Here is a 26,335-nt window from a genome sequence, read left to right as displayed (position 1 = left end):
AAGGCTCTGTTTCCCATGAGAGTGGCTTAGAAAATACAGGGTGCAATGCTATTGACCCACCTTCACCATGTAAGATCTGAAGGTGGGGCTGGGCATGTTCAGGGAATTCCACAAATTTTCTTTTTGTTGCATCATTTCTTATTTAGAACCATCTTTGATCAATTGGAAGCACATAGAAAGATAGGTTTTCTTCCGAAACTAGTTGGAAGTTAACACAATCATTCAAAGGAAGCCAAGCAATGAACTCAACCACTAAAGGACAAATGAAAGCAAAATGCTGCAGAATGCTGGAAATCTGAATTTAAAAACTGGAAGCCCTGGAGAAACTCAGATCCAGAAGGATCTGTGGAGAGAGGAACAGTTAACATTTTGAATCCAACGACATTTTTTGGATCAGGTCTGAAGATGAGTCATTGGACCTGAAATGCTATTACTGTTTCTCTCCTCACAGAAGCTGTCAGACCTGAATTTCTTCAATGCATGCTTGTTTCATTTAAGCACAAGACTGTATAAGTTCTGGACATTGACTCTAATCTGTTCAAAAGACTAGTCATCCAATACTAACTTATGTTGGCTCCCTTAACAGTGAACAAGTTAATCAGAACAATTACATAAATTTGACATTGACTTTAATGATATTGGCAACTTGATTATTTGGAAATATATCTCCGTTTCTTCACCGTTGCTGGGTCAAAATCCTGGAGCTCCTGCCCTAGCAGTATTGTGGGTATCCCTACACCAGACGGACTACAATGGTTCGAGCAAGCACCCTCACCATTACCCTTTCAAGTGCAATCATTAATGGGTAATGAATCCTGGCCCAGCCAATGATGCCCACATCTCCTTAATGAAAACATTAATGAAGAAACTTTGCTGTTCACTAGTAGTGAATGCTTCAGATCTGCCAAGGTCACCCTTAATTTCTTCCCAGACAGTTGGTCACCTTGATGAAGATTAACTAGAGGGGATAAACCTAAAATCAAATTATACAGGCCTGGGCAGAAAGAACCATTCAAGTAAGAAACAGGGAGAATATGTAGAAGGAAAAAGAAAGAAAGAAAATAAATCTGAAAACATTGAAGTCTGATATTTTTAAATCTTCTAAAATACTTCACAACCTACAGGAATGATACTTGACAATTGATTGTTTACTTTTTAGGTATGAAAAGATGCTTGGTTGTCATTAACTATTATCATACTACTAAAGACATATCTAAACAGTTAACTACTAGACTTGATTTTCTGTGGTTGTGTTTAATGGGCAATTAACACAATTGCAGCAAGTTCATGAAAATCCAGGTTAAAATGCCTTGTGTGTGAAGCCACAACAGAGCTGCAGAAATTGGCAATCAACTTAGCGATTCTAAATTCATGCAATATTGCTTTCTCACTACAAACTATTGATTTTTGCATTACCAACAGCATACATCATTCAACCACCATTAGTTTAGTAACTGGTCCCATATCAAGAAAAGGGGCTGAGTTTTCAGAGGTGGGAGTAGAGAAATTATCTGCAAAGGCAGCACATCTTCAGGTGGGGGTGGAGGAAGTTATGCTAAAAGGCACAGGTCTGCCACTCTCAAAGAATTCAGAAATACTAACAAGGCTACTGGGGATATAGGCAGACTGTTGAAAGAACTTGACTCATTACTTGGGAGCTCACCTCTGTTTAATAAAAGCAACAAAACTGACACCTCTCAGGCCTTCATGCTTCACACCTTCCACATTCCAACCCTATTGCCACAAATGTCACTCCACTCGCCCTACCATGGTCCCCATTCTCTCCATGCCCAAATCACCAAATATACATGGGGTACAGAGCCAATGAACACCATGTTAACAATATCATTTGTGGAGAGGTTTTAGCAACAAAAACAAAAAATCAAATGTTCACAGTTTAGTTGGGAAGATGTAGATTTAAAAGCACTTTTTAAATTTTCCATAAAGCAAGATTCTCTGGAAATTAGTGAAACATATCACAAAAACAGCTTAATATTAACCTCAATTACATTTCTGATCAAGTGGCTGCATTACAAGCTCAATAACAAGATGTTCGATTTTCACATTACATCACAAACAGTTATGTTAATCTATTAAAATCCATTTTTCGCACAGAGATAACAAGTAATACCAGGCTTCTTTGGAATATGCACATGCCCAAAAAAAAAACACTTACTGGCTTTCCATCCAATCCAAGTGGGCCCTAGAATCCAAAGCCAAAACAAGGTTTTAGAATTGTAGAATTATTAAATTGGCAGGAACATATAAACATGGCTACATACCCAAAGTAATAGGGTTTGGAAATGCGTTTCATGTACAGGCAGTGTGTCATCAGAGTGGAATAAAAGGTGCTCTATATACAAACGTGGGATTTGACAACACTCAGTCCATGGTGCTAGTTCAGACAAATTCCTATCCCCGGGAATCTGATGTATGTTACAGATTTGTGAATGATGAATGCATTCTTTCAATGGTGTAATTTGATATGTATTATAGCAAAATTATGTACAACAACAAAGACTTAAAATACCTTCATGCACAGTTTTGCAGCCAGAAAAAAAAATGGTTATACGCCCATTTCACAGCAATGTTATGTATAAAGCAACACCAGCATGGAAGGTTATTACTGCATTTGTGAGAAAAAATTGCAATAGCATTATTTCTGGCATTAACTATATTTTCCTTTAAAAGTATTAACTTTAAAATTTTAGAATGAGCAAATGCAAACAAAAAAAAATCAAGGAAGAAAAATCAAGGAGGATGTCATAAAATTTGGTGACTGATCTGATTTTAATACCAGTGACCTTTACGAACTAAAATGGTTTTTCAAAAAAGGAAAATGCACTCAAAAATGGCCACAGCAATCTGCTGACCACGTCAACCATGCTTCATGGAACTAATGTGAAATAATCAGAATCATCTGTACTGAAATTGCCAAAAGACAGTGAAACTAGTCAGTCTTTTAAAAAAAAAAGACTCATGCCCCTATTTTAGTTGATACCTGTATGATAAGTTTCACATGTTGAAAATGAAAGACACCACCTGTATTTATCAAGCTTGGAAACAAGGACCTACATTTCAAGGTATTGCTTTTGGCAGAACAGAAAAGCTGAATGTGTGACTAAAAGCAGTTAGAAACAATATTCCCTGACCTTCTCAATGGCAGAGCTGATTAAAATGTAACATTAGAACACTAAGAACTCAAAAGGACAATTAACTTGAATGTTACTAAGGACACAAAACATCAATTAAATAACCAAAATTAAAACCTTTACACCACAATGATACTGCAAGGACTTTAAAATTGCATGTTCCTTTCATCCTCCTTTCGAGGATGTTATACCTTTTCAACTTTGTGCCCATGTTTGTTTCACGTATGTGTTATTTTTCGTCAATATTAGTAGGCAATAAAATTGCTATTTCTTTTATTCAGGAAAACCTTGTAATTGGCTCTGCATTGGTTCTGGCAAACTAGCTAATTACATCAATTGGTTGAATCAGCTTCCTACTCTAAACATCACAAAACCTTTGTGGGGGTCAACGGAGAAGGTTGACAAGAGGAGAACAGATTCACCCTTCCTTGCCAGCGGAGAACTAGCCTTCCCATTTCCAGGAAAACCCACTCGAAATAATTGTAAATATTCAGCTTTCCATTCTCACAGGAATCACAGAGGTTGTCAAGTAAACACTAAATTGCAAATATTCAGAGATCGATACAAAGAGATATAGGGCAAAAATCAGAATAGTCTGTTCAAGTGTTCTTGAGTGCAACTGTATGGAAATCCATAAACATAACTGAAAATATATAGCAGAAACATAATAAAGAGACAAATTAGTTTTTAACCATTCCCCACTACATCAGGCCTTTAGCTGGCCTGATCTGCAGTAGAGTATGAACGTTCTGGGATTCCTGCATTAGCTAAAATTTTCTGAAAACTATATAACTTGAATTATCTTTCATTCATTACTCCATATCAAATAGACAGTTTCCTTTGGACATCCAACAAGACACATTCTTGCTCTAATGACGATATGACTGAAAAATTGCTTTACAAATACTTTGCATAGATGACAATATCCATCGCTTGTGTGACAAATAAATACGAAAACAATTGCAATACTTGTTAGACATTGGAACATAAACACTAAAGCCTGTTAATCCCTACATGGATTATGATTCTGTGGTACTGAGAATTGTAAAGTTGCACAAATAAACATTTCTTCACATGTGATTAATGTGCAGTCGTTTATTTTTTTTGAGCAACAACACTTGGAAAACTATTTGCTGACTGTACTCTGGTAACCCATTCAAGTGGCTATTATTCTTGATCTGAGTGGTGGCATGGTATTTGACCTTGGTGCCTTACAGCTGAATACAAAGCCTTCCCATAAGATTTCCACAATTGCACTTGCCGCAGGAATAATTGAATAACAATCAGGTTTCAGGAAACATGGGCAGTTTTTCTTTGTAATGCAGGTCCCTGCAGCAATTATAATGAAAATGTCTAACTCAGCACAAGTCAGAAATTGAACCTGGGACCTTCCTGGTCTGTACAGCTGAGCTTCACATTGGATATACACATGTGTGAGCTATGAGAATCAGTAAAAATCTTTTAGCTGGGGAAAATGCATCTGACTTTCAATGCTTAGTGTTAATTTTGTAAATTGTGCATTATCGAATGAGAAGATGAATACAAATAATAAGTAATAAACATTAAACTGGCTTATGACTAAAATACATATCCTAATAGTAAGTAATTAGGATAGGAATGTTCTACCCTGAAGGTATATTTTCAGGAAATGTAACTAATTTAATACAAAGATCTTGCGTTTTACAAAATCCATAGTCATGGTGCAGATAAGTAAAATACTCTATGGTAATACAAATAACATAGGCATCATTTAAGGAATAGCCAACACTCAATCATACCAAGCAAATGCAACGAAACAGCTATTGCAAATATGAACCCTCACAATCTGGGGTGAGTTGTGGGTGGATAGGATGTTAGGTTGGTAGGGGGGATCATTTTGTACCACATTACTCATCCCAGTGATTAATTGAACAACAGTGAGAAAAAGGAATGTCACCTACCTCAGAGGAAGGGGCCATTTTGGATGGTTATTTAGTTTCTCTTCCAGGTGGCATTAGCCAATTTCAAGTGAACCATTTCCTGGTTCCTCTTTCAACAACAGTATCAGACAGTGGAACAACAATTGCTAGACCAAGTCATTCTAATCAGTTTAACAGCCACAAAAGAGACTTCGATATTAAAATCAAAATGGGTTCTACTGGCTAACCATGTCTGAGAGATCAAGGAAAGGCACATGGAAACTTTCGTTTTCATTTTTTTCGAACACATTCAAATGCCATCATATTCTAGGAGTGTGTGCTCTGTCACATAATGGGGAAATTGTCCCTTGGGAATCAAATCCACATTGCTGTTAGTCTCAGAACTGAGAGGGAATTGGAGGGATCAAGGAGCATTTGTTAGATAACATCGCAGTTTACTTTGAAAATGAACTAAAAGCATGTGAAACCTACTTCCTTTGAGAAATTGAGATGTAATATTTGTTATTCACCATGACATACATAGTTTGTGGTTCAGTTCAGCTTCCTTGGTGGACAAAATACCATACTTAGTGTCATATTTTGAAGGCAAAAATGTAGCCTTTAAACCATAAGTCTATGGTATGATTTTAGCAAATGGTTCTATAGAAATGTAGATATTCAGCCAGTGTATTGTGAAATTATTTGCTATACTTTAACATTTACCAAATGTATGCTATGGAATTCCCAGCAGCATTTTAAAGTCTCACTTCAAACACAATTAAACAGCCCCAGTCTATTCAGTCTCTCTCTGGAGTTCAAATCCTCCAACCTTGACAACATCCTTGTAAATTTTTTCTGAACCCTTTGAAGTTTCACAACGTATAAAATCATGAGGCATGGATAGGATAAATAGACAAAGCTAAAAGTCACAACACCAGGTTATAGTCCAACAGGTTTAACTGGATGAAGGAGCAGTGCTCTGAAAGCTAGTGCTTCCAATTAAACCTGTTGGACTATAACCTGGTGTTGAGATTTTTAACATTGTACACCCCAGTACAACACCGGCATCTCCAAATCATAAATAGGCAAGATCTTTTCCCTGGGGTGGGGGAGTCCAGAACTAGAGGGCATAGGTTTAGTGTGAGAGGGGAAGGATATAAAATGGAACTAAGGGGCAACTTTTTCATGCAGAGGGTGGTATGCATATGGAATGAGCTGCTAGAGAAAGTGGTGGAGGCTGGTACAATTACAGCATTAAAAAGGCAACTGGATGGATACATGATTAGGGAGGTTTGGAGGGATAAGGGCCAAGTGCTGGCAAATGGGACTAGATTAGTTTTGGATATCTGGTCGGCATGAGTTGAACCGAAGGGTCTGTTTCCATGCTGTACATCCCTATGACTCTAAATGATGCTTACCCAAACAAGGAGATTATTAATTAGTATTAAATTCCAGTTTTGCTATAGATAAGCATTGTAACTCCAAGTATAAACATTGATAATTCCTTAAAATCCATTAAAATGTGTTCATTTATGAATTAATGAATCAATGTTAACCAATATCACAGTAGGTAATCTGGAACTAATCCTTAAAAATTATACTTCTATTGACGGCAAGATGTAACTTCACATCTGTATCATGATTTATAAATAAATTCTTGTGTTTGGAGCTGGCCTTATCCATTTTGAAAATCATGATGGAATTTCTGGATGTCAGATAATCAGATGTTAGTAAAATTTTCTTTCAAAGAAAAAAAAAAGTGATTTTCACTGCATAAATTAGATTAGATTAGATTCTTTACAGTGTGGAAACAGGCCCTTTGGCCCAACAAGTCCACCCCAACCCTCTGGAAAGTAACTCACCCAGACCCATTCCCCCACGTTTACCCCCGACTAATGCACCTAACATTGTGGGCAATTTAGTATGGCTAATTCACCTAACCTGCACATCTTTGGACTGCGAGGAGAAACTGGAGCATCCAGAGGAAATCCACGCAGACAAGGGGAGAATGTGCAAACTCCACACAGACAGTTGCCCAAGGCAGGAATTGAACCCGGGTCCCTGGTGCTGTGAGGCAGCAGTGCTAACGACTGAGCCAACGTGCCGCCCTTTAAGTATTAACCTTGGATTCATAGAATCCCAACAGTGTGGAAAGACGCCATTCAGACAATGACCTAAGGCTAGAATTGAACCCAAGTCCCTGGTGTTGTGAGGCAGCAGTGCTAACCACTGAGCCACTGTGCTGCCCTGATTCCTGATTTCTAACTTGGGAATTTATTCATGGCAACATTTGCCTGAAGTCAGAAGTGAAAACCTCCTTCAAAATGATTGAAGAGACCTTAGAGGCCTCCCTCATGGCCGACTAAAGGAAAAGTTAGAGTCAGTGATTCTGGAACTTTCTCAGGATCTGCTGCATTGAAACACTCTTGCCTTTTCACGTTTCTCTAGCTAACTACTTTGAATAACCTTTCTTCCATCACGTTTCTTTTCCTTCCTCCATTTCTGCTTTTCACTTTCTTTGTTCTCTTTCTTCACTTACTTTTGTCTCTCTCTTTCACTTCCGCTTCCCTCTCCTCCCTGACTTCCATTTTTTCTTCTCACCTTTCAGGTTTGCATTTTTGATCCTGGCTGCCTCCTTCTCTCTTTTGCCTCCAAGTTGTTTCAGCGTTGATGGGTTATGCAGATTGATTCCCAGATTACCAGTCTGTTTACTCTACTGCTAGCCACTTAGACTCTTCAGATTCATCCTTTCCATATGTGGTACTCTTCAACTTCATCATGTTCATGGATTCTGTTTTCCTCAAGGCTATCCATTCTAATACAAGCTGTGTCGATCAGCCTCTCCTGGTTGCTGCTTTCCTGCACTCAATATTGCCTCATTACCATTACATATTCTGGAAAGGGGCTTTGCGTGCTGTGCCCTGTAATGTTTTTCTCTTCCCCTTTAGCCTGAAACATTTGCTGGAATGAGCTGATTGTAGTCCATAGAACTGGGTTTTTGTGAATTTTAAGACCAACAGCTTTAAATCGGTGAGCTCCAAGGGTACAGGAAGGAAGAGAAGAACAGTAGAGAAGACAAGAGTGAGTTAGAGGCAAGTAAGATTTTAGAGAGAATTAAAGTTTGGATTGAGAGAATGTAAAAGCATTACATTATTTAAAAATCTGTAGGAACATTTTACTTGCTAAAGCATGAGACTTTACAGTTTCATCTACTCAAATTCTGTGGCTAGAGTCATTGAATGCACTGGAGGAACATTAAGAGTGTGTCTTTGTCATTGTAAGGCAAACAACACATACAAATCAATAGTAAAGTTTCTGTATTTACAATGGATACCATTACTTTCTCCACAATGCAGCAACACTTGGGGGAGAAGCAAAAGCATTAGCATTGTTATTCTGAAGTACTAGTGGCAAAGTCCACAATTAGTTTGAAAATAAAAAGAAGGAGCCATAATCTGCAAGTGGGACAAGATTGAACAAGCAGGGGATTGAGAGATCAATTTGGTTCAGCTGAGCACTAACTTACTGTTGCTCAGTGCTTTCAAATTTCAATCTTACCAGAATTGGCTGATGGGTCAAAGATTGGGTTGGGCTGCTGATGTTTTGAGTTAGAGTACAGTGTAGACCATAAATAACAGTAGGATTTGGACTTTGCCTGGGGTGGGCTTCTGAACCAAATCCAAAAACGGTGTTAAACTGGTGGTAACAGCAGAAGAGAGTAGTGCACGTAGGGTGTAAAAAAAACTGCAGATGTGATTTTAACTCTTTTGTCTTTTTGTTTAATCTTGACCCTAATTCACTGTAAACCCTGGATGAAGTGCTGATGGGGACTTGTCCTGGCTGTCCTAGATGCTGGTTGCATTAGTGCCAGAGGTGGGAATAAATATTTCTCAGTTCATTGCTGAATAGACAGATTAATTGTGACCACACTGTAGCTTTTGAAGGCAGAGAGCCTGCATCTGTTACATCTATGTCAAGCTCAGACTGTTAGAAACATGCCATATAATTGCAAACACTAAGGATACAGATATTACGATGATGAAATCAGGGAACATCTGACTGTGACTCACTACAATCTCTACTGCCTCACGAAGAAACACTGTAAAGTCTTGTTGGCACAAAATTGAGACTTGTCATATCAAGTATGAATCCACAGGCAAGATTACAGACTAGCATCATACCACTGCTAACAAGGTGGTATTCAGCTCATCATGTTGTGCTGGTTTTTCTAAAAGTATTGATTTTTGCACTGTTGATATTTTCCTGTAGTCCTGCAAGATTTCATTTTCAAGTTATAATAAGATAAGTAAAGATGGATTACCAATATTCAACTTCCATCAACTGATTTTACAGTCAGAGAACTTCATGGGCTAAAGTAACTTTTTAAAAATGGACAAAAGCTGACATTAAATAGCTGTAATGATGACTTTACCAAGTTGAACCAAGTCACAAAACCATCAACAATCATTTTGAGCTGAAATTAACATTGTAATAGAAGGCATTGAAACTCAGATCAGCATTTCCTGGTTGAGTCACACCATTCTGGAAATTACACATTAAGATGAAAGTCACCTGAAGAATATTCAACATGAAGACAACGATACCAGACACTGGAATCCACAAAGGAACCAAATCTCAGGAAACAGCTTTTGAACGAAAAAGATATGAATCAATAAGAACAAGAAGCTGGAATTCTCTCTCAACTTCAAAGCTGGTCCCAGTGAAAAAGCAACTTGGAGAAACAAATCATTTACCAAGAATTCAAGCACACAGATATCTGTAAATTTCACTATTGCTGAAGAAATAAGGTGACAGCTAAACAATCAAGTTATGAATGTAACCAGATATCTAAGTATTCGAAGAACTTTAAACCATAATTGTCTATATTTTCCCCTGTCTGCAATAGGCATACTGTTCCTCTTTCTTTTAAGCTGATTATCATGTATTTGGAATTGCATTTTGTTTTCTTTTAAGAGTAGTAATAAAATTCGTCCTTTCAACAAAGAAAATCTTGTAATTTAGCTTCTTCAGTTGGTTTAAGCAATTACATTTTAATTAAAATGTGATAATTGTGTTTTAACAATGAAATAATATTTACTGTGACTGACCTAGGTAGGTGGTGGTTAAAGAGCCAACTTGCCTCCTCACTGGTCATAGCAATATTGAATTCTATTCTGAAGGCTACTATTAAACTTTCTTTCACCGGCTTTCTCAGGTAGTATATTCTAATCCATAAACTTACTTCGTCACCTCCCCTCTGGTTCCCTTGTTTCAATCCACACTTACTTAGCAAATCTACCACAATTACTCAAAGGGAATTGCCAACATAAGTGACAATTTAGACACTTAACTTTCATGTACAAGAGACAAATGAAATGTGAAAGAAAGGAAATAATTTCACTAAGTAAAATTACAATTTAACTGATTCTAGGAGGGAGATTTCCGAGACTTGGAAAATTTAGTAACACCAGACAATCTTCCCTCAACACCATCAACAAATCTATAACAACCATACTATGGACAATCCTCAACCCAACAACACAATAGATCAGCTATTTTAGGGATAATGCAAAAAAAAAACTTAGGATAATTAACTCTCACTTACAATTTGTATCTCATAGAAGCTGGGCAGTTCAATTCAAGGATTATTTGTGAAGCACAGTATAATTTCAATGTGTTTCAAGCACAAATGGAGACATACATAGATATAGAATAAAGTCATTGCTCCCATCATCTAGTAAATTTCTGGACATGACATGCTGGTGCAGTGCATCTGTGCTCACTTAATATTTGTAAAATAAGTAATTAATTGCTCATCTGAGTCATATTATGGTGGTAGAATGCTGAGAGGGAACTCGAGCCAAGAGAAGGAAAATTGAATTCTTATCTTAAGAGTGAAATTGGCAAATTGCCTGTCTATCTTCTTGGCTGAAGAATGATGTAAAGCCCCAGGACATATCAAGAGAAGGGGAAAAATAAAATGCGATATAAAAATGGGCCAAAACATAAGAAGTAGCTTGCATAAGTTGGTGACATACAATACTGTAGGACTGTTATAATACATTTGTAACAGCCAAAAAAAAAATTTCTCATCTTGGGATTATCCTATTCATAGCTGTGGGTTTTTTTTACTGACATGAAATATTGATTTAAATTAGGGATATCATAAGGCGAAGGATTGACAAAGTCTCTACAATTGAAGTTGATTCATATCGCATATGCTTCTTTGCTGTTAATGCGCTACATCATAGAAAATAAATTCCCACAGATAAGAATCGAAGTTGATGGAATGAAGGAAATCAAATCAATCAGTTCAATCATTCACTGCCAGCTACTTTGACTACTTTGCTACCGTGATAAACGAGCTTATAATATTAAACTCCTTCTTCGAGTGGAGTAGTAGTGTTGAGTAGTATTCCCAAAATGTTTAAGTCCTTGTTTTGATTCCCAAACTTGGCAGCGGTAATATATTTCAACAAACAAGATGTAATACATAGCTTCCAAGAAATTTAGAATGGATTTGAAACTAAGCATATTGTTTTAGATGTGTTTTTAGGCATGGTATATCCCCTCCTTCCCCGTTGTCCACTGTTCAAGTTTGGGCACAGTGCCTAGAATTGTAAACCATCTCAGACCTAAATGCGAGAACAAATCAAACTAAATTTGATGTAATTGGAATGTGGATTTTGTGGCCATTCTTATTCACTTTCTGTGGCAGATTACTAGTGCGCTAAGCAGATTTAAATATTAATTTTTGAAGTTAGAGAGCATCACAGATTTGAGAATGATTAATACAGTTTACTTTATAGCCACTGAGCTCTTTAGAAGCTCGCTCTGCAACTCCAAATGCATGTATCTGCACAGCTTTCTCAAAAAGATCAGAAATTTTGAGCTAATGTCACAAATTCATCTAGCTAATAGAAGACTTTGCCATCCATAAACCTGAAGTCATCCTAAACTCTACTGCCAGTGTCTCACCTTGCAGCAAGTCCTATTTCCTTATCAATCCTGTATTCACTGACTTAAATGGATTCTCAGTCAAGCAATATTTTGATCTCAAAATTCATTTTTAAAATCCTTCCATCGTCTCCACCTCCCACCTCTAGCTCTGTAACCTCTCATCCCTACAACCCTTTGAGATATCTGTGCTCCTTCAATTATGACCTCTTTTGCATTCCCAATTCTAACTGTTTCATCATTATTGGTGATACCTTGAATTGCCCAGATCCCAAGCTCTGGGATTTCCTCCCTACATCTTTCCACCTTAATTCGCTGAACTTTTTGACTATAGGGCAGCTCCAATATTGACAAAGCTTTTGGTCACCTGCCCTCATACATCCTTGCATGGCTCAGTATCATACTTTATTTCCTAATGTTCCTGTGCAGTGGCTCGGGATATTTCATGATGTTATCGTTGCTATACAAATAAATCATTGTTGTTAAGATCCAAACTGTCCACTTACCATTCTGAATTGTCCATAATCCTTTTAACACTGCAGTTTACTTTGGCTATTACTAATGCCTAATTTAGACAGAAGACTTGATAATACACATATATCACACAAATTGTGATAGCAATGGGGCTTCAATATTGTAATGTTTCACTGAGCAGTGCACCTCTGAGTAAGACCTGATAGATACCCAGTAGGTAACCATATTTAAACTGAACCAGTGTTGATAGACTGCCTATGGACATCAGTTTTCAGCAGGCAATTGATCAGAGGGATATTAATAAGTCTCAGTCATTAGAAGGACTATGCTCCTGCAGATGGCTAAGTTTATCCTGTTGTGTCAGATCCATGTGCTGTTTTAATGGCTTCTACCTTCATGCCTAGAATCCAAAAGTAACCAGAGGTCATCTGACACAAGCCTGTAGATGAGCTAGCTGCAAACGACTTTTAGCATTCTTCAGTCCTTGAAACTCTCAACACAAGAGAGAACATCATTTGCATTCATTCTGAATTAATACAATTACTCCTTAAACAGCAGGTCTCGAACTGAATTGGATTCTGGGAAGCCCATGTTAACCCATCTTCTTAACCTCCTCTCCTCCTGAACAAAAATCAGAGGTATTGCCCAGGATTCTTCCTCTTCCTTGCTATGCAGTGAATTATAGAGGAATGTGAGTGCATATTTCAGGTAAGTACAATCTAGTTTGAACATGGTTAGGTTGTTCCTTGATATCACACAAGAAAGAAGGAAAACCAGGAGGGATTTGGAAATGCCAGAAGGTAAGGTGGCAGAATTGTTCAAGGTAGAATGTATGTCAATTTCAAACATGTTCAACAAGATCACGAGGTATTGCTGAGTAATTCACCAAGCTTATAGCAGCTGCTGGAAACTCAAGGAATAGTCAAATAATTCTTTGTCTGTACTGTCTTGGCATTAATTTTACCCAGGTAGGATAGACAGTAGAGCAATAAATTGGGAAGGGATCACATACAAAACAAGACCAGATCAGTCTTATTTTGCAACTATTTAAGTTCTTGGAAAACATTGACTACAGTCTGGATATGTAATCCTGCTCATTATTTTCTTCAGACATTCTACCACAATGCCTTCATATTGAACAACGTAAAGCTCATGAGTGTAACTTTTCCTGTACTTCTAAAACAATTGGCATTGCCAATGGAACCAAAAGACATGTTCTTCTTTCAGGTAATGGCAGAAACTAATTTCAGCCAACATTTCATTAAACCATTTCTTTCTAATAAAATAGAAATAAATGCTTTTCATTTATTTGGCAACTAAGGGTTTAATTGATAGTTACGGATCACAATATAACAGAACCATAAAACAATATTGCAAAGGAGGAAGCCATCTGAGAGTGTCTGGACAGACTCTTTAGTAAAGGTATCCAACCAATCTTAATTGTCTGCTTTTTCCCCTAGCCCTACAAACTTTCCTCTTCAAATATTTCAATTTGATTCTGAAAGTTACTATTGAATCTAATTCCACCATCCTCTTGGGATGGTGTCTTTTTAAAAAAAAATTGTCTCAGTCATCTTTGGTTCTTCTGCCTGGTATCTAAAATCTGTGTCCTTTGTTGACAACCATTTGTAATGAGAAATTCTTTTTAATTTAATGAATCATAATGGTTCCTGATTTGTACACTTCTATTGTAACTTTTCTGAACCTTCTCTACTCCAATGAATGGAGTCCCAGGTTTAACTCCTTCATTCCATTCTGGTGAATCTCTTCTGCACTCTCTACAAGGACTTAACATCCTTCCAAAAGTTTGGCACACAGAACTAAAGACAATATTTCAATTGAAACCCAACCAGTATTTTAATTTGCCCTATCCCTCTATTTAAACAGAGGAATATTCTTCAACCCTTTTTAAACAGCCTTTTCAACTTGTGCTGGCACGTTCAAAGATTTCTGTACATTTACACCAGTTCACTGTTCCTGGGGATTTGAGGCTTTTGCATTCTCACAAGATGAGAAGTTGGAGCTCCAGCTAATCAGTCAGGTTAATGGTAGAAGTGCTGTTTTAATGACAGTTCCAGTGTACTGGCTGCTGGACTGGGCAAGGAAGGAAAAGGAAGCTGTACAAAGTGGTAAAATATTGTGTGCTCTGCTGAAAGTGTGGAAATTCTTGTGGCACTATTCTGTAGTCCCCAAGTGAAGAAGTTGGCAGCCGACTGTCCCTCTGCCGAGGTTGAGACTTCTAATTCTGGTTGACTCTATGGACAACCTGAAGTATATCTGATCAACCTTCAAACAAGTGTTCTTGGCCAGCACCTTTAATGTTTTTGAACATTCAGCATTTAACTATTAAGACATCTAAACTTCACAATTACATTTTTTTAGGCCATTTTTTTAACAATATGGTTTGGAGGTCACTAAAGTTAGTCTTACGATGAAACGATTATTAAAAAAATGTATTTCTTCCACTAAACATTTACATTCATTGAACTAAATATTGGCAAGATTGAAGCCACTGAATTCCCCACTCCCACCAGCTATTGATGTCACCCTCTCTTTGAGAAGTGATTCAGTGTAAGCTAGATTTGCAATTTTGGTATCATATTTGTCTCCAAGGTGAACTGCTAAACACAAATGGCACCATTACTAAGCCTACTTCCTTCCATCTCCGTAACATTGCCTGACCTCCTCTCTTGCTCAGCTCATCTGCTGCTGAATCCCCCTCTCATGCAGGCTGATTTCCTTTTTACACATTTTCCTATCAAAAAGGTACAGTGTAGATAGAACATAGGGTTTTAGAAATGCTGTCAATGTGGATCCAAAATTGCATTTTATCCAACTGAGTACACTAAATTACCAAAGCTACAAATGCACACAATCTGAAAGTCAAAAACAAAATGTTGTGAATACACAAGTCAGTGGTTAATTAGTGTTACACTCAAAACTGGTGGGAAGTGGTTGCTATGCATTTTGATTTAAGGCATGGTCAAAATTCAGCAGCCTTCAGGTGCTAAATTGCAGTTGTATTAAAGAAATACATTCCTCCATTACAAAAAATGATGCAAAGGATCAAAATGAAAGGAAATCTAAAGACAATTTGAAATCCCACAGCATTTTGTTTTGCTTTGCAAATTTGTGTAATTACTGAACTATTGAAAACCTACCACAAAATTGAGGATTTATAATATATATTTTTATAATATAAAAGATTTCATTGGCAATTAAAGTCTTCCTTTGGAAATCCTTCAACCAAAATTCTTACAAAAGTGAAAGCAACAGAGTCAAAATGATCATGCTGAGTCAATTTTTAAAAATGATGTTTTCTGGAAAAAGACAAGATTTTTTTTCAATTATGTAAAATCGATTTTTATTGTGGCACACTGTTAGTAGGAATCTTATTTTATAACTTTGATTCACCACCTGAAAATGAATACTTTTAATGACATTGGAAATGCAAGAGAAATAAAAAGGGAAATCAAATAATTATAAAGTTAATTGCCATTTACCGGATAACCATCTCTTCCTGGAGGCCCCTGTGGGTGTGGAATGAATGAAACAACAGAAAATATATATTATTGCAAAGCCATTTTTTCTGTATCTTAATAATCATTTTATTTAACTACATGAGAAATAGTAAATGTTAAAACTCATTAAAAATAAATAACTTACAAACTACTAGACAGTGGTATCACAAAAACAGAACTAGCAGAAAACCCCTCTCTCTTTCAGTGTACTGCTTCTCATCCCACTGTTGTGCACTGGCTGAAGTTTGATGAAATGCACTGACGACTATTTATTTAAAAAATGATTTACAGTTTAATTCCTTTAGCTTGTTTAGGGCAGAGGTGCCTGAGAGACTATATAATTGTGTGCCCATGTCCCCTTAAGGGTCAGATTTGAAATTTAAGTCCATGCTCACTTGGTTAATTTGCAGTTATCTACAATTCAGGCTTATGCCCGAAACGTCGATTCTCCTGACCTGCTGGATGCTGCCTGACCTGCTGTGCTTTTCCAGCAACACATTTTTCAGCTCTGATCTCCAGCATCTGCAGTCCTCACTTTCTCCTAGTTATCTACAATTGCAGATATTAATAAATTCTGAAATTGAACATCATTTATGTACTAGCCGAGGTAACATTGCTTACAGAAGAAAACCTCACTATCACCAAGCCTTAAAATGTAAACAGTAAGAAAGAAAAATAAACTCATAGGAACGGACTGCCTAGATTTCAAAACCCAGAATTCAAGAGCTCAGCGTACAAATGGTCCTCAGGCTGCAGACTGGACCACACTGTTTCATGTTTAGTCAGTCAATCTTTTTATATTGCTATAAAATAGGCAAAAACAAAATCAGTAACAGTCTAACCAAGTTGTACAATGAAACAAGAAATGCAAATCTCTGGGACTAAATATATAAGTGAAAAGAAAAATAAAAGAGAAAGAAATAAGCTTTCTTAACTCAGTGGAACCAATCCGCTTCTACTATTCACAGTACATTACTTACGGAGATTCCTGAAAAAGAACAAATGGGATAAAAAAAATTAGCTGAAACATCACAATTTGTCTGTGACAGGTCTTCCACTGAACATACATTGCATAAGCCTGACTTGTAAGGACCTATACTTACAGAACGTGTTTCTCATACAAAACATCTTTATACATTTTACTAAAATTGGAGCAGCCCGTTTTTTAAAAAATGCAGCACAGTTACTCATACTTACCCAAGTCCTAGCAGCACAGTTATGACAGATTTTATTATATTTTGTGATTTCATTTATTAAAAGGAGGGAAACAAAATTCACAGTAGGAGCTACTTATATTAATTACATAATATTAAATCGCTAAAAGCCTGCAATGTTAAGTTGTATAATGATAACAAAATTACAAATGGCTCAACTAAATTTAGCTTGAATCTAATACTACTACGTTAGTATTGTGGATTGTAATCAAATGCGGAAATTTAAAATGTAGAGGCCACAGTTGAAAGTAGCCTGGAAACTTCTGTTATATAGTGTATTCTCTCAGAGGATACCAATGCAAACCTGCTAACATATTTGACTTAAAGGCAAGTATGCAATTTTCTATTCTCAACAAAAGAAAGTACAGCATGTTAACTTTAGCCATCCAGATTCCGGTTGTCAGAGATTGTCCCTGAAAGCTGTAGTATTACTTTCCTCTTACAGCTACAAAAATTAAAAAAAGTTATAGATGTTATCTTCACTATCAGTGATCTCAACCAGCATCAGGAGCGAATTTAGTGCCCTCACCAAAATACTACCAAATGTGGTTAGAAACCTTGCACAGCTGCCTGGCAGTAATTGAAGAAAGGTATCCCTTCAGACTTTAGAAGAAAGTGATCAGAGGGGTGTGGAAGGAAAAGTAGGAAGTACTAAAGGAACCCATGAACAATCCTTTTTGTTACATTGGTTCATGGAATTTGGACTTCACTGACCAGAAATTATTGCTTATTCATAATAAACTACAGCAAATTTAAAAATCAACTGTATTGCTGTGTTTCAGAGTCTCACATAGGCCAGACCAGTAAGGACATCAGATTTCCCTCCCCAAAGTCTCTCTTGCTTTCTAGAGAAATTTCTGTCCTGGCTACTACAATATTCCAGCAAAGGTCAATACTATCTGGAGGAAAAGCATTTCATGTTTTCCACCTAGGTATTTTAGTCTCGTCTGGGCTCAACATGGAGTTCAAATACATTAAACTTTGTCCTCCTTTTCTATTAGTCCTTCCCTCAGCCCCTCCTCCAAAATACTCATTTGTCTTTGTTGCATGGGTTTGTTCTCAGTCCAGCTGATCAAATTTCAGTTATTAATACCCACTCCTTACCTTTTGAAAGATTTTTCTACTTGTATTACTACTCCCTTTGCCTTTTGCTCTGGGACACTTTTACCATCTGTTCCACTTACTCATCCATCCATATTTCTTTTAGCATTAAGTCCACCACGATTCCAGCTGCCTTTAGTTTCAAAGAAGAGTCATATTGGACTTGAAAATTTTAAAATTCTTTTTCTCAGATTTCGCCAGATCTGCTACACTTCTTTAGCACCGTGTTTTTATTTCAGATCTCCAACATCTGCAGTGTTTTGCTTTTATTTCAGTTGTACAGATGTGCTTCAAGCAATCCTACAGCCATAGTAATAATAGAGACAGCAGTTTCAGAATCAATTATAGTCTTTAACTTCTGTACACTTAGATGATCTACAATAAAGATAAGTTTAGCTGGAAAGCTATCTGCAAATTCTAAAGAATGACTCTGCTCTGGTAAGGAATGGACAGAAACAAAGCTTACAAACAATAGCCTGGATATTACAGGGGAAATAATAGTGAACCTGACAGCTTTCACCATCTTTACAATACTCCCCAACTTTGAAAATCTATGTGCAGAATAACACTTTTCCAAACCCTGAGTGTTGAGGCCTCCCAGAGTGTAATCAGTCAGTTGACAAAAAAAATCATTTTTAATGCTGTTATCTTTTCTAAAAATCCACAAAATATTACACTTTTCGACTGACGTGTAATTGTTTTTTTTTCTTAAAATATGAGTGCTTTTTTTGCAATTGCTGTTACCTCTATAATCCTGAAAAGCAATTGTGTTTTAGAATGTCAGATGGGGAAAAGACACTTGCTATTCAGCATATCTATATCCCCATGATTCTATAAAACCTCTACATGATCACCCCTCAATTTCTATATTCCATTGAAAAAGGTCCCAGCCAATCCAGCCTTTCCTTATATTCAAAGCCTCCATTCTCAGCAACATCCACGTGATTTTTTTTCTGAACACTCCAGTTTCATAATATCCATCCCATAACTGGGTGACCAGAACCGAACACAGTATTCCAGATGAGGACCTCACCAGCGCCCTGTGCAGCCTCAACATGATGTCTCAATTCCTATACTCAAAAAAGGTGAGCAATGAAGGCAAGTGTGCTAAATGCCTTCTTAACCACCCATCAATGTGTAATGCAAACTTCAAGAATTACGTATTAAAGATCTTTCCATTATGATTAAAAAATACAATTCTAAAAGCTTGTTCTTTATTTTAGCTTTTATTTTAACCTGATCTTTTACTTTGCAATCTGAAAATAGGACTTAAAAGAAGTGAAAGGATTTTTTTTAAAAAAGAAGTCGGAGAATAATTGCATATAGATGACTGCTTAAAATTGTTTAAAGATGTCATTGCTGCTGGATAACTCTGATTTGGCACATATGGATCATACAGTAAGGGCTGACCCACTGCCAGTCCCTGGGAATCAATACCATTTATACCTTGGCATTGTGAATGAATTTTGCCCCCAACAGCACTCACTCATTTAAATGTATTTTTTTCAAAATGGTTTCTACTTGTAACTTACAATTAGTTTATGTATCTGCTTTGCTAGCCCTTTCTATCCAACCACTGAAGAGTTTTACTCTTCACTGTATGCTTCCTCTCATTGTGAGATTTCCCCAAAATTATTACTCCACATTTCTCAGCACTACATTAGCATCAACTGTGTTTGTTCACTATGTTAGTCTGTTGAGGTCCTCCTGTTATATTTCTTACAGTTTGTAATCTCATTTGCTCCTGAAAAAAAAAGAGACAACAGCAAACATTCCAGGGTATGGATTCTATTTTGCTGAGAAACATCAATTTACCTAGAGTCTGCTTTCATCTGAGTCCTACCAATAATATGAATTCAGTTAAAAAATCACAGAACACCAGGTTATAGTCCAACAGGTTTATTTGGAGACACTAGCTTTCAGAGCACTGCTCCTTCATCAGGTAGCTTTGGAAGATGATCATAAGACACAATTTATAGCAAAAGATTACAGTGTCATGCAACTGAAGTGATATACTGAACAAACCTAGATCGCTGTTATGTCTTTCATTTCTAGAAAAAAAAAGTTACAGGTTTCAGTTCATTAATATGTAAATCCCAGAAATTTCTTTTAAGTCATATTCTCGAGATAACTCAAGGTTTTAGAAACAAACAAGTGACATCTCAGCTCAGACAATGCATTAAAAGGTGTGTGGTTAGAATCTGTCTGTATTACCAAAGTTGGAATTTATAAAATATTACATGCATTGACTGTGGATTGCACATGTTTTGAGCAAAATAGAATGTATCTGCAAATATAATTCTGCAACTGTAAATTCACCCCATAAACAAGCGCGTGTGTGTGTGTGCGTGCGCGTGTGTGCGTGCGCTGGTATGCATGTACGTGTAGTTCTGTTGCTTTGACTGCTTGGAAGTGTTGCATAACTGTACTCTGTATCTGGAGTGCAAGCTGAGAGGGTGGACTCCCTTGATTTCAAAGGTTATGGTGCCTGCTGTAGAGTTGGTGAATGAGATGATGGAGGAGTTTGCGAGAGGTGTGGCAAAGTCTCTCAGCATTGTCTGTGTTGTAGGTCAGCTTGAACATATGAATTCAGGCTGCAGCACTTTACTGTTACTGACCTTAATTTGTTTGATTACCAACAAGTAAATTTTCTAAACAATGAACTTCCTTTCATCAAATCCATTTTTAGTATTTCCTAAGTGTTTACAGATTTTAACTAATAATTAATGGATTAGAGAATCACTTTTATAAGATTTTACTGCTGTCACAAGGTTATACTTGGGATGAAAAGCTATTGTAAAATTCTACATCTGAGACAGTATGTGAGCTTTAGTATGAAAGACAATTTGGGCTCTGGGAGAGGATGTAACACAGGTAAACATGAAATTCATTAAAGGCACGTCCTTGGGATCTCCAAACAATTTCATAAAAGAACATAAGAAGTAGGAGTAGGAATAGGCCATCTGGCCTGTAGAGCCTGCCTCGTCATTCAATAAGATCATGTCTGATCTGTTTCTGGACTCTGATTCGCTTATCCACCTGCTCACCATAACCCTTAATTCCATTACTGTTCAAAAATCTTTCTTTGCCTTTAAAAACAAACATTCATTGAGGTAGCCTCAACAGCTTCACTGGGCAGGGATTTCCACAAATTCACAACCCTTTTTGTGTGAAGAAAAAAAAACAAACACACACCGGATCATCAACGCCACACTCACAGGCATCCGATTCACGAGAGAAGTAGAAAAGGATAGCCAACTCCCATTCCTAGACGTGATAGTACAGAGAACACCGAACGGAGAATTCACCACAAGGGTACACAGGAAAACAACACACACAGACCAAGTCTTAAACTATGAAAGTAACCACCCCAACACACACAAACGAAGCTGCATCAGGACACTATTCAAAAGAGCTACAACACACTGTAGTACACCAGAACTGCGAAAAGAGGAAGAGGAACACCTATACAAGGTATTCGCCAAAAACGGATACCCGCGCAACTTTATCAACAGATGCCTAAGAGATAGACCACGGAACGAGGACATGCCACAACCAAAAGGACTAGCCACACTACCATACATCAGGAGCGTTTCAGAACTGACAGCCAGACTACTGCGACTCCTAGGACTCATAATGGCACACAAACCAACAGCCACGCTCAGACAACAACTTACTAGAACAAAGGAGCCAATACCCAACATGAGCAAAACTAATGTAGTTTATAAAATACCATGCAAGGACTGCACAAAACACTATATAGGACAAACAGGAAGACAGCCAACAATCCGCATACATGAACACCAACTAGCCACGAAACGACACGACCAGCTATCCCTAGTTGCTTGTTGTCTGAGTGTGTGGCTACATGAATTCGACTGGGAAAACACTACTATCATAGGGCAAGCCAGACAGAACAGCCAGGGAATTCCTAGAGGCATGGCATTCATCCACAAATTCCATCAACAGACACATCGACCTGGACCCAATATACCAACCACTACAGCGGACAGCTGAAACTGACACCCGGAAGCGGCAAGGACAGACCACTATAAATGCCGGAAGAAACATCAAAGAAGCGCTTCGCAGGAGGCTCCACAGCACTGATGATGTCTCCTAGCCAGGGGACGAAACGTTTGCAACAAAAACTTCCAGCTCGGCGAACAGAACCACTACAACAAGCACCCGAGCTACAAATCTTCGCACAAACTTTGAAGTTTCTACTCCACTCAGTCCTAAATCTCCTTGCCCCTTACTTTGGAGACTACGCCCCTCATTTGTGTTTCCATCTATAGGTGAAACTATCTATTCCTTTCAAAATTTTATACATCGAGAAGATTCTCCCTCATTTTTCTAAATTCCATTGATTGTAGTCCCAGTGATTGGAGTCGACTCAATCGCTCCTCATAAGTCAACCCTTTCAATATGGTGTTACATTCGAAAGTTAGTAATGACAGAATCATTGAAATTGAATTCTTAAAGAGAGACTGCTATTGTAAAATATATTTTTATACTTATTGCATTTGGCTTTCTTCATTTATATTTGTTGCAAGACCTTAACATTTGTAGCAGCTCTCTTTTGGCAATGCTTTCTTGGAGCATTCTTAATTGCTACAATTGAAATGAGGATTAAGGAACTGAAAGTTAGTCACTAAAGACATGTTGAAACAGAACCTTTCTATTCTCCTCCCCGCCCAATACTCATCTGTGCACACTTTGCCGAAGAGATGCATAAAATATTAGAAATATGGCAGTCATTATTAAAATGTTGCACCCCCTTCCTGCAGAGTAACTGCGATTCTTGCTATTTAAGCATTCACCTTCAGGTGTAAAGCATTACCAAGACAAAAGAATAACAGGATAAAAAAGCAGGCAAATGAGGAAAGCACAGGAAGAATAGTCAGGATGGCTTTGTTGAGGGCAGTCATTCTTCTGCTCACTATTTCCACTCTATGCCTTATCCAAATGGTAGGAACGATGCACTACAAAAATGCCAACAAGGTAAACTTTGTTACACAAATTCACATTTCTCTTTGCGCTCCATTTGGTTGAGATTTTATAACATGAGGTAGCTTTATATTTTCTCTGCCTAAATAAAATGTGTGCATCACAATTAGTAACTTAATAATCAAATTGGCAGACAAGTTAGTAGCCCGTCTTCTGACAGCTGGCTCTCTGCATATACCGGTTAGGAATTGTGGCACCACAACATACAATTCCTTTTTGGAAGTAAGGTAATTGTGTATAGACATTAATCGCACTTGGCTTTAAACTTAATTTATTGAATCTTCAGAAGATTGTACATTTCAGAAATGCAAAGGTTGACTACATTAACATCTGTTATGGGACAAGTCTCAGTTTCCTTTTTCTGAAATTACTTCTCACTATTTAAAAATATCAGCGCTTTCCATTATCAAAGAAGAAATTTGACAGCAATCTCATAGTGAGCACACATATACAGGGAAACACAATCAGGAAATTGCTCAGCTCCTTTGGAAGCTGCACTATATAAGTACCTCACTGAGGTACTTATGTAATAGATGCTCACTAAAAATACCAGAAGATGATAGGTTATAAGAGTAAGCCCTCAATCATTTCCAAATTATTATCACGTATAAATAGACACCAGCAAGAGTAACAATATACAGAATATGAATACTATACGTTTGAATTGTTGTACTAACAGGGCTATCAAAGCACAGCAGGTCAGGCAGCATCAGAGAAGCAGGAAAATGGGCGTTAAGCAAAACCTGCATTGCTTTTCCAGCATTACTCTAATCTCCAGGATCTGCAGTACCCACTTTCACCTATACTAACAGGGCTATCCAATAGAAGAATTCTCACAATATCAATGGCAATGATTTCACATCAGTGGGAAAAATAACTTAAAAGGAGAAAGGAAGTTATAAAGTAGCTCTTTCTTTAAAAGTAATTCCAACTCTCAACAATTTTTTTTTGAAGTATCACTTGTAAACTTTCACATTAAATTGCAATTGTTCTGAAAGTTAGAGAGAACTGCTAAAGTCACTGCTCCATTTTGATTGAGCATATCAGTATACTTCTGAGAGGAAGATGTCATTGATAAGGAAATTAGTACCTGAAAGGGTTAACTGGCATCATGTAACAAGCTCTGCCCATGAGGATATACTGTAAATGATTGTTCCTGGGCAGAACTAATCATTTTATTACCAGCTGCTCCTCTATTTAGCTGCATGACACTTAGCAGTAATATATACTTACTCTTAAGCCAAAGCTAAAAGTTCACAAGAGACGATGGTGTAGTTAAAATGTTATTTAACTGTTAAGTACTACGTAATAAACCTAATCTGTTCAACACGACGGAGTCTCCGTTTGGCCAAAGACCAGCAGTGGGCACCCTTGCAGCAGTAAGTTATTCAAATACAATTAAAGGTGTGATGGCAGAAAATCTGCTTAAGGCATCTCCGATAATTCTGGTGAACATTACCACAACATATACCAGATACCTGTATTTATTTATTTTTTAAAGCCCAAATGTGGGGACAATTTGTAAACCAGCAGGAAGTTTCTTGTGGGTTTAAAGAAGATAGATAATTTAACATTTATTTATGGCTATTTCAGCACTTATCCCAAAACACAGCAATGATAATACAGTCTTGTGTAAGGTGACATCCTGAGAGTGCAGGCCAGTGAGGGCAAGAACATATTACTTTCATCAAGTGGGTGATGATGACTCTTTTGCTGACTACAGACATCATTACAAAAAATTTCCAATATCATGGTGCTCATGCAAAGAACAGACTCCTCTAGTCACTTTCTGGTTGTGCAGAATGCAGCTGAAAGAACTGACTGAACTTTATACTTTTCACCACTCCAGAATTTTTTTTTGGATTATTGATATTCACAAACAGGCACCCACAAGAGAAGTAGTAGCACCCTTTTACAAGTTGTAAACAAAGTGGTTAGCACTGCTGCCTCACAGCACCACAGTCCTAGGTTCAATCCCAGCCTTGGGCAACCGTCTGTGTGGAGTTTGCACATTCTCCCAGTGTCTGCATGGGTTTCCTCCGGGTGCTCCGGTTTCCTCCCATAGTCCAAAGATGTGCAGGTCAGGTGAATTGGCCATGCTAAATTGTTCACAGTGTTAGGTTCATTAGTCAGTGGGGAATGGATCTTGGTGGCTACTCTTTGGAGTGTCGGTGTGAACTTGTTGGGGCGAAGGGTTGTTTCCACACTAAGGAATCTAATCTAAACAGTTCATAATTTGTGTGATTGCTTGTTGTGGAAAACATGCCGCCTGCCTCAAAAAAAAAGTTGCCTTCATCCTGCAGCACAATTTATGAGAATTCAAAAGCTGAAGTCAAATGCTGAAGAGATGGGATTTTTGCAGTCCACAAACAAAATGACCAACCACCCAGACTGGACAGAACAGTCTCATATTTGAAGAGGATTGTCCTGTAATGTTTGCCATTGATAGTTTGTTTTGGATTTGTTACTCACGGGTGTGAGGAATGCACCTGGATGTGTGCATTATGTTCTCAATCCATTGACCCTTCAGTCCAGCAACACCCACAAACCTCCACAGGTTCAACAGAAAACCCCTCCCCCAGTCCCAAAGGCTAATCTGTAGTGTTTCCTTCCAACCCCACTCTCATTGGTGCCTCATAATCCCAACAAATCACCACCCTGCTCAGACGTCAGTGTCCCAACATTGATTCCCTGAGAGTTGGTCATCCTGGCCTTCACTGCTTTGGAGATATTTTTCAAAACCTTGGTGTTCACATCTACTGTCTTATAATCTTGTGCATCTGATTTGCAATTCTCACCATTCAAATATCTGTGCTGCAGGGAGTTGGGGGCAGAGATGAGAAATGAACAGTTTCCATTCACAGGCTTTACAGATCCAGAGTTGGTTACCTGTACATGTCGGAACAAACAGAGCCTCAGGGTATTGGGTTCTGTGGTTATTCGCTGGAAGACAGTCTCCTGCAGTTCCAGTGGTTGGAAAAGTGAGTACCACTCTTCACTTTTTTGCTTTT

General features: G+C 37.6%; 1 protein-coding gene across 1 annotated transcript in view; it reads right to left on the bottom strand.

Annotated features, from left to right (window-relative positions):
* Positions 1–26,335, bottom strand: part of LOC132823071 (collagen alpha-1(XXIII) chain-like) — a 241,715-nt gene that overhangs the window by 126,153 nt on the left and 89,227 nt on the right. The window contains exons 4-6 of the mRNA XM_060836612.1: positions 16,983–16,990; positions 15,985–16,011; positions 2,177–2,203 (exon numbers count right to left, since the gene is read on the bottom strand). Coding sequence (XP_060692595.1) covers positions 2,177–2,203; positions 15,985–16,011; positions 16,983–16,990 — 62 coding nt within the window. The remainder of the gene's footprint in view (positions 1–2,176; positions 2,204–15,984; positions 16,012–16,982; positions 16,991–26,335) is intronic.

The sequence above is a fragment of the Hemiscyllium ocellatum genome, chromosome 16 (genome assembly GCF_020745735.1).
Source record: "Hemiscyllium ocellatum isolate sHemOce1 chromosome 16, sHemOce1.pat.X.cur, whole genome shotgun sequence".
NCBI lineage: Eukaryota > Metazoa > Chordata > Chondrichthyes > Orectolobiformes > Hemiscylliidae > Hemiscyllium > Hemiscyllium ocellatum.
The sequence above is the reverse complement of the archived record's forward strand: the minus strand, read 5'-3'. Positions and strand labels throughout refer to the sequence as shown.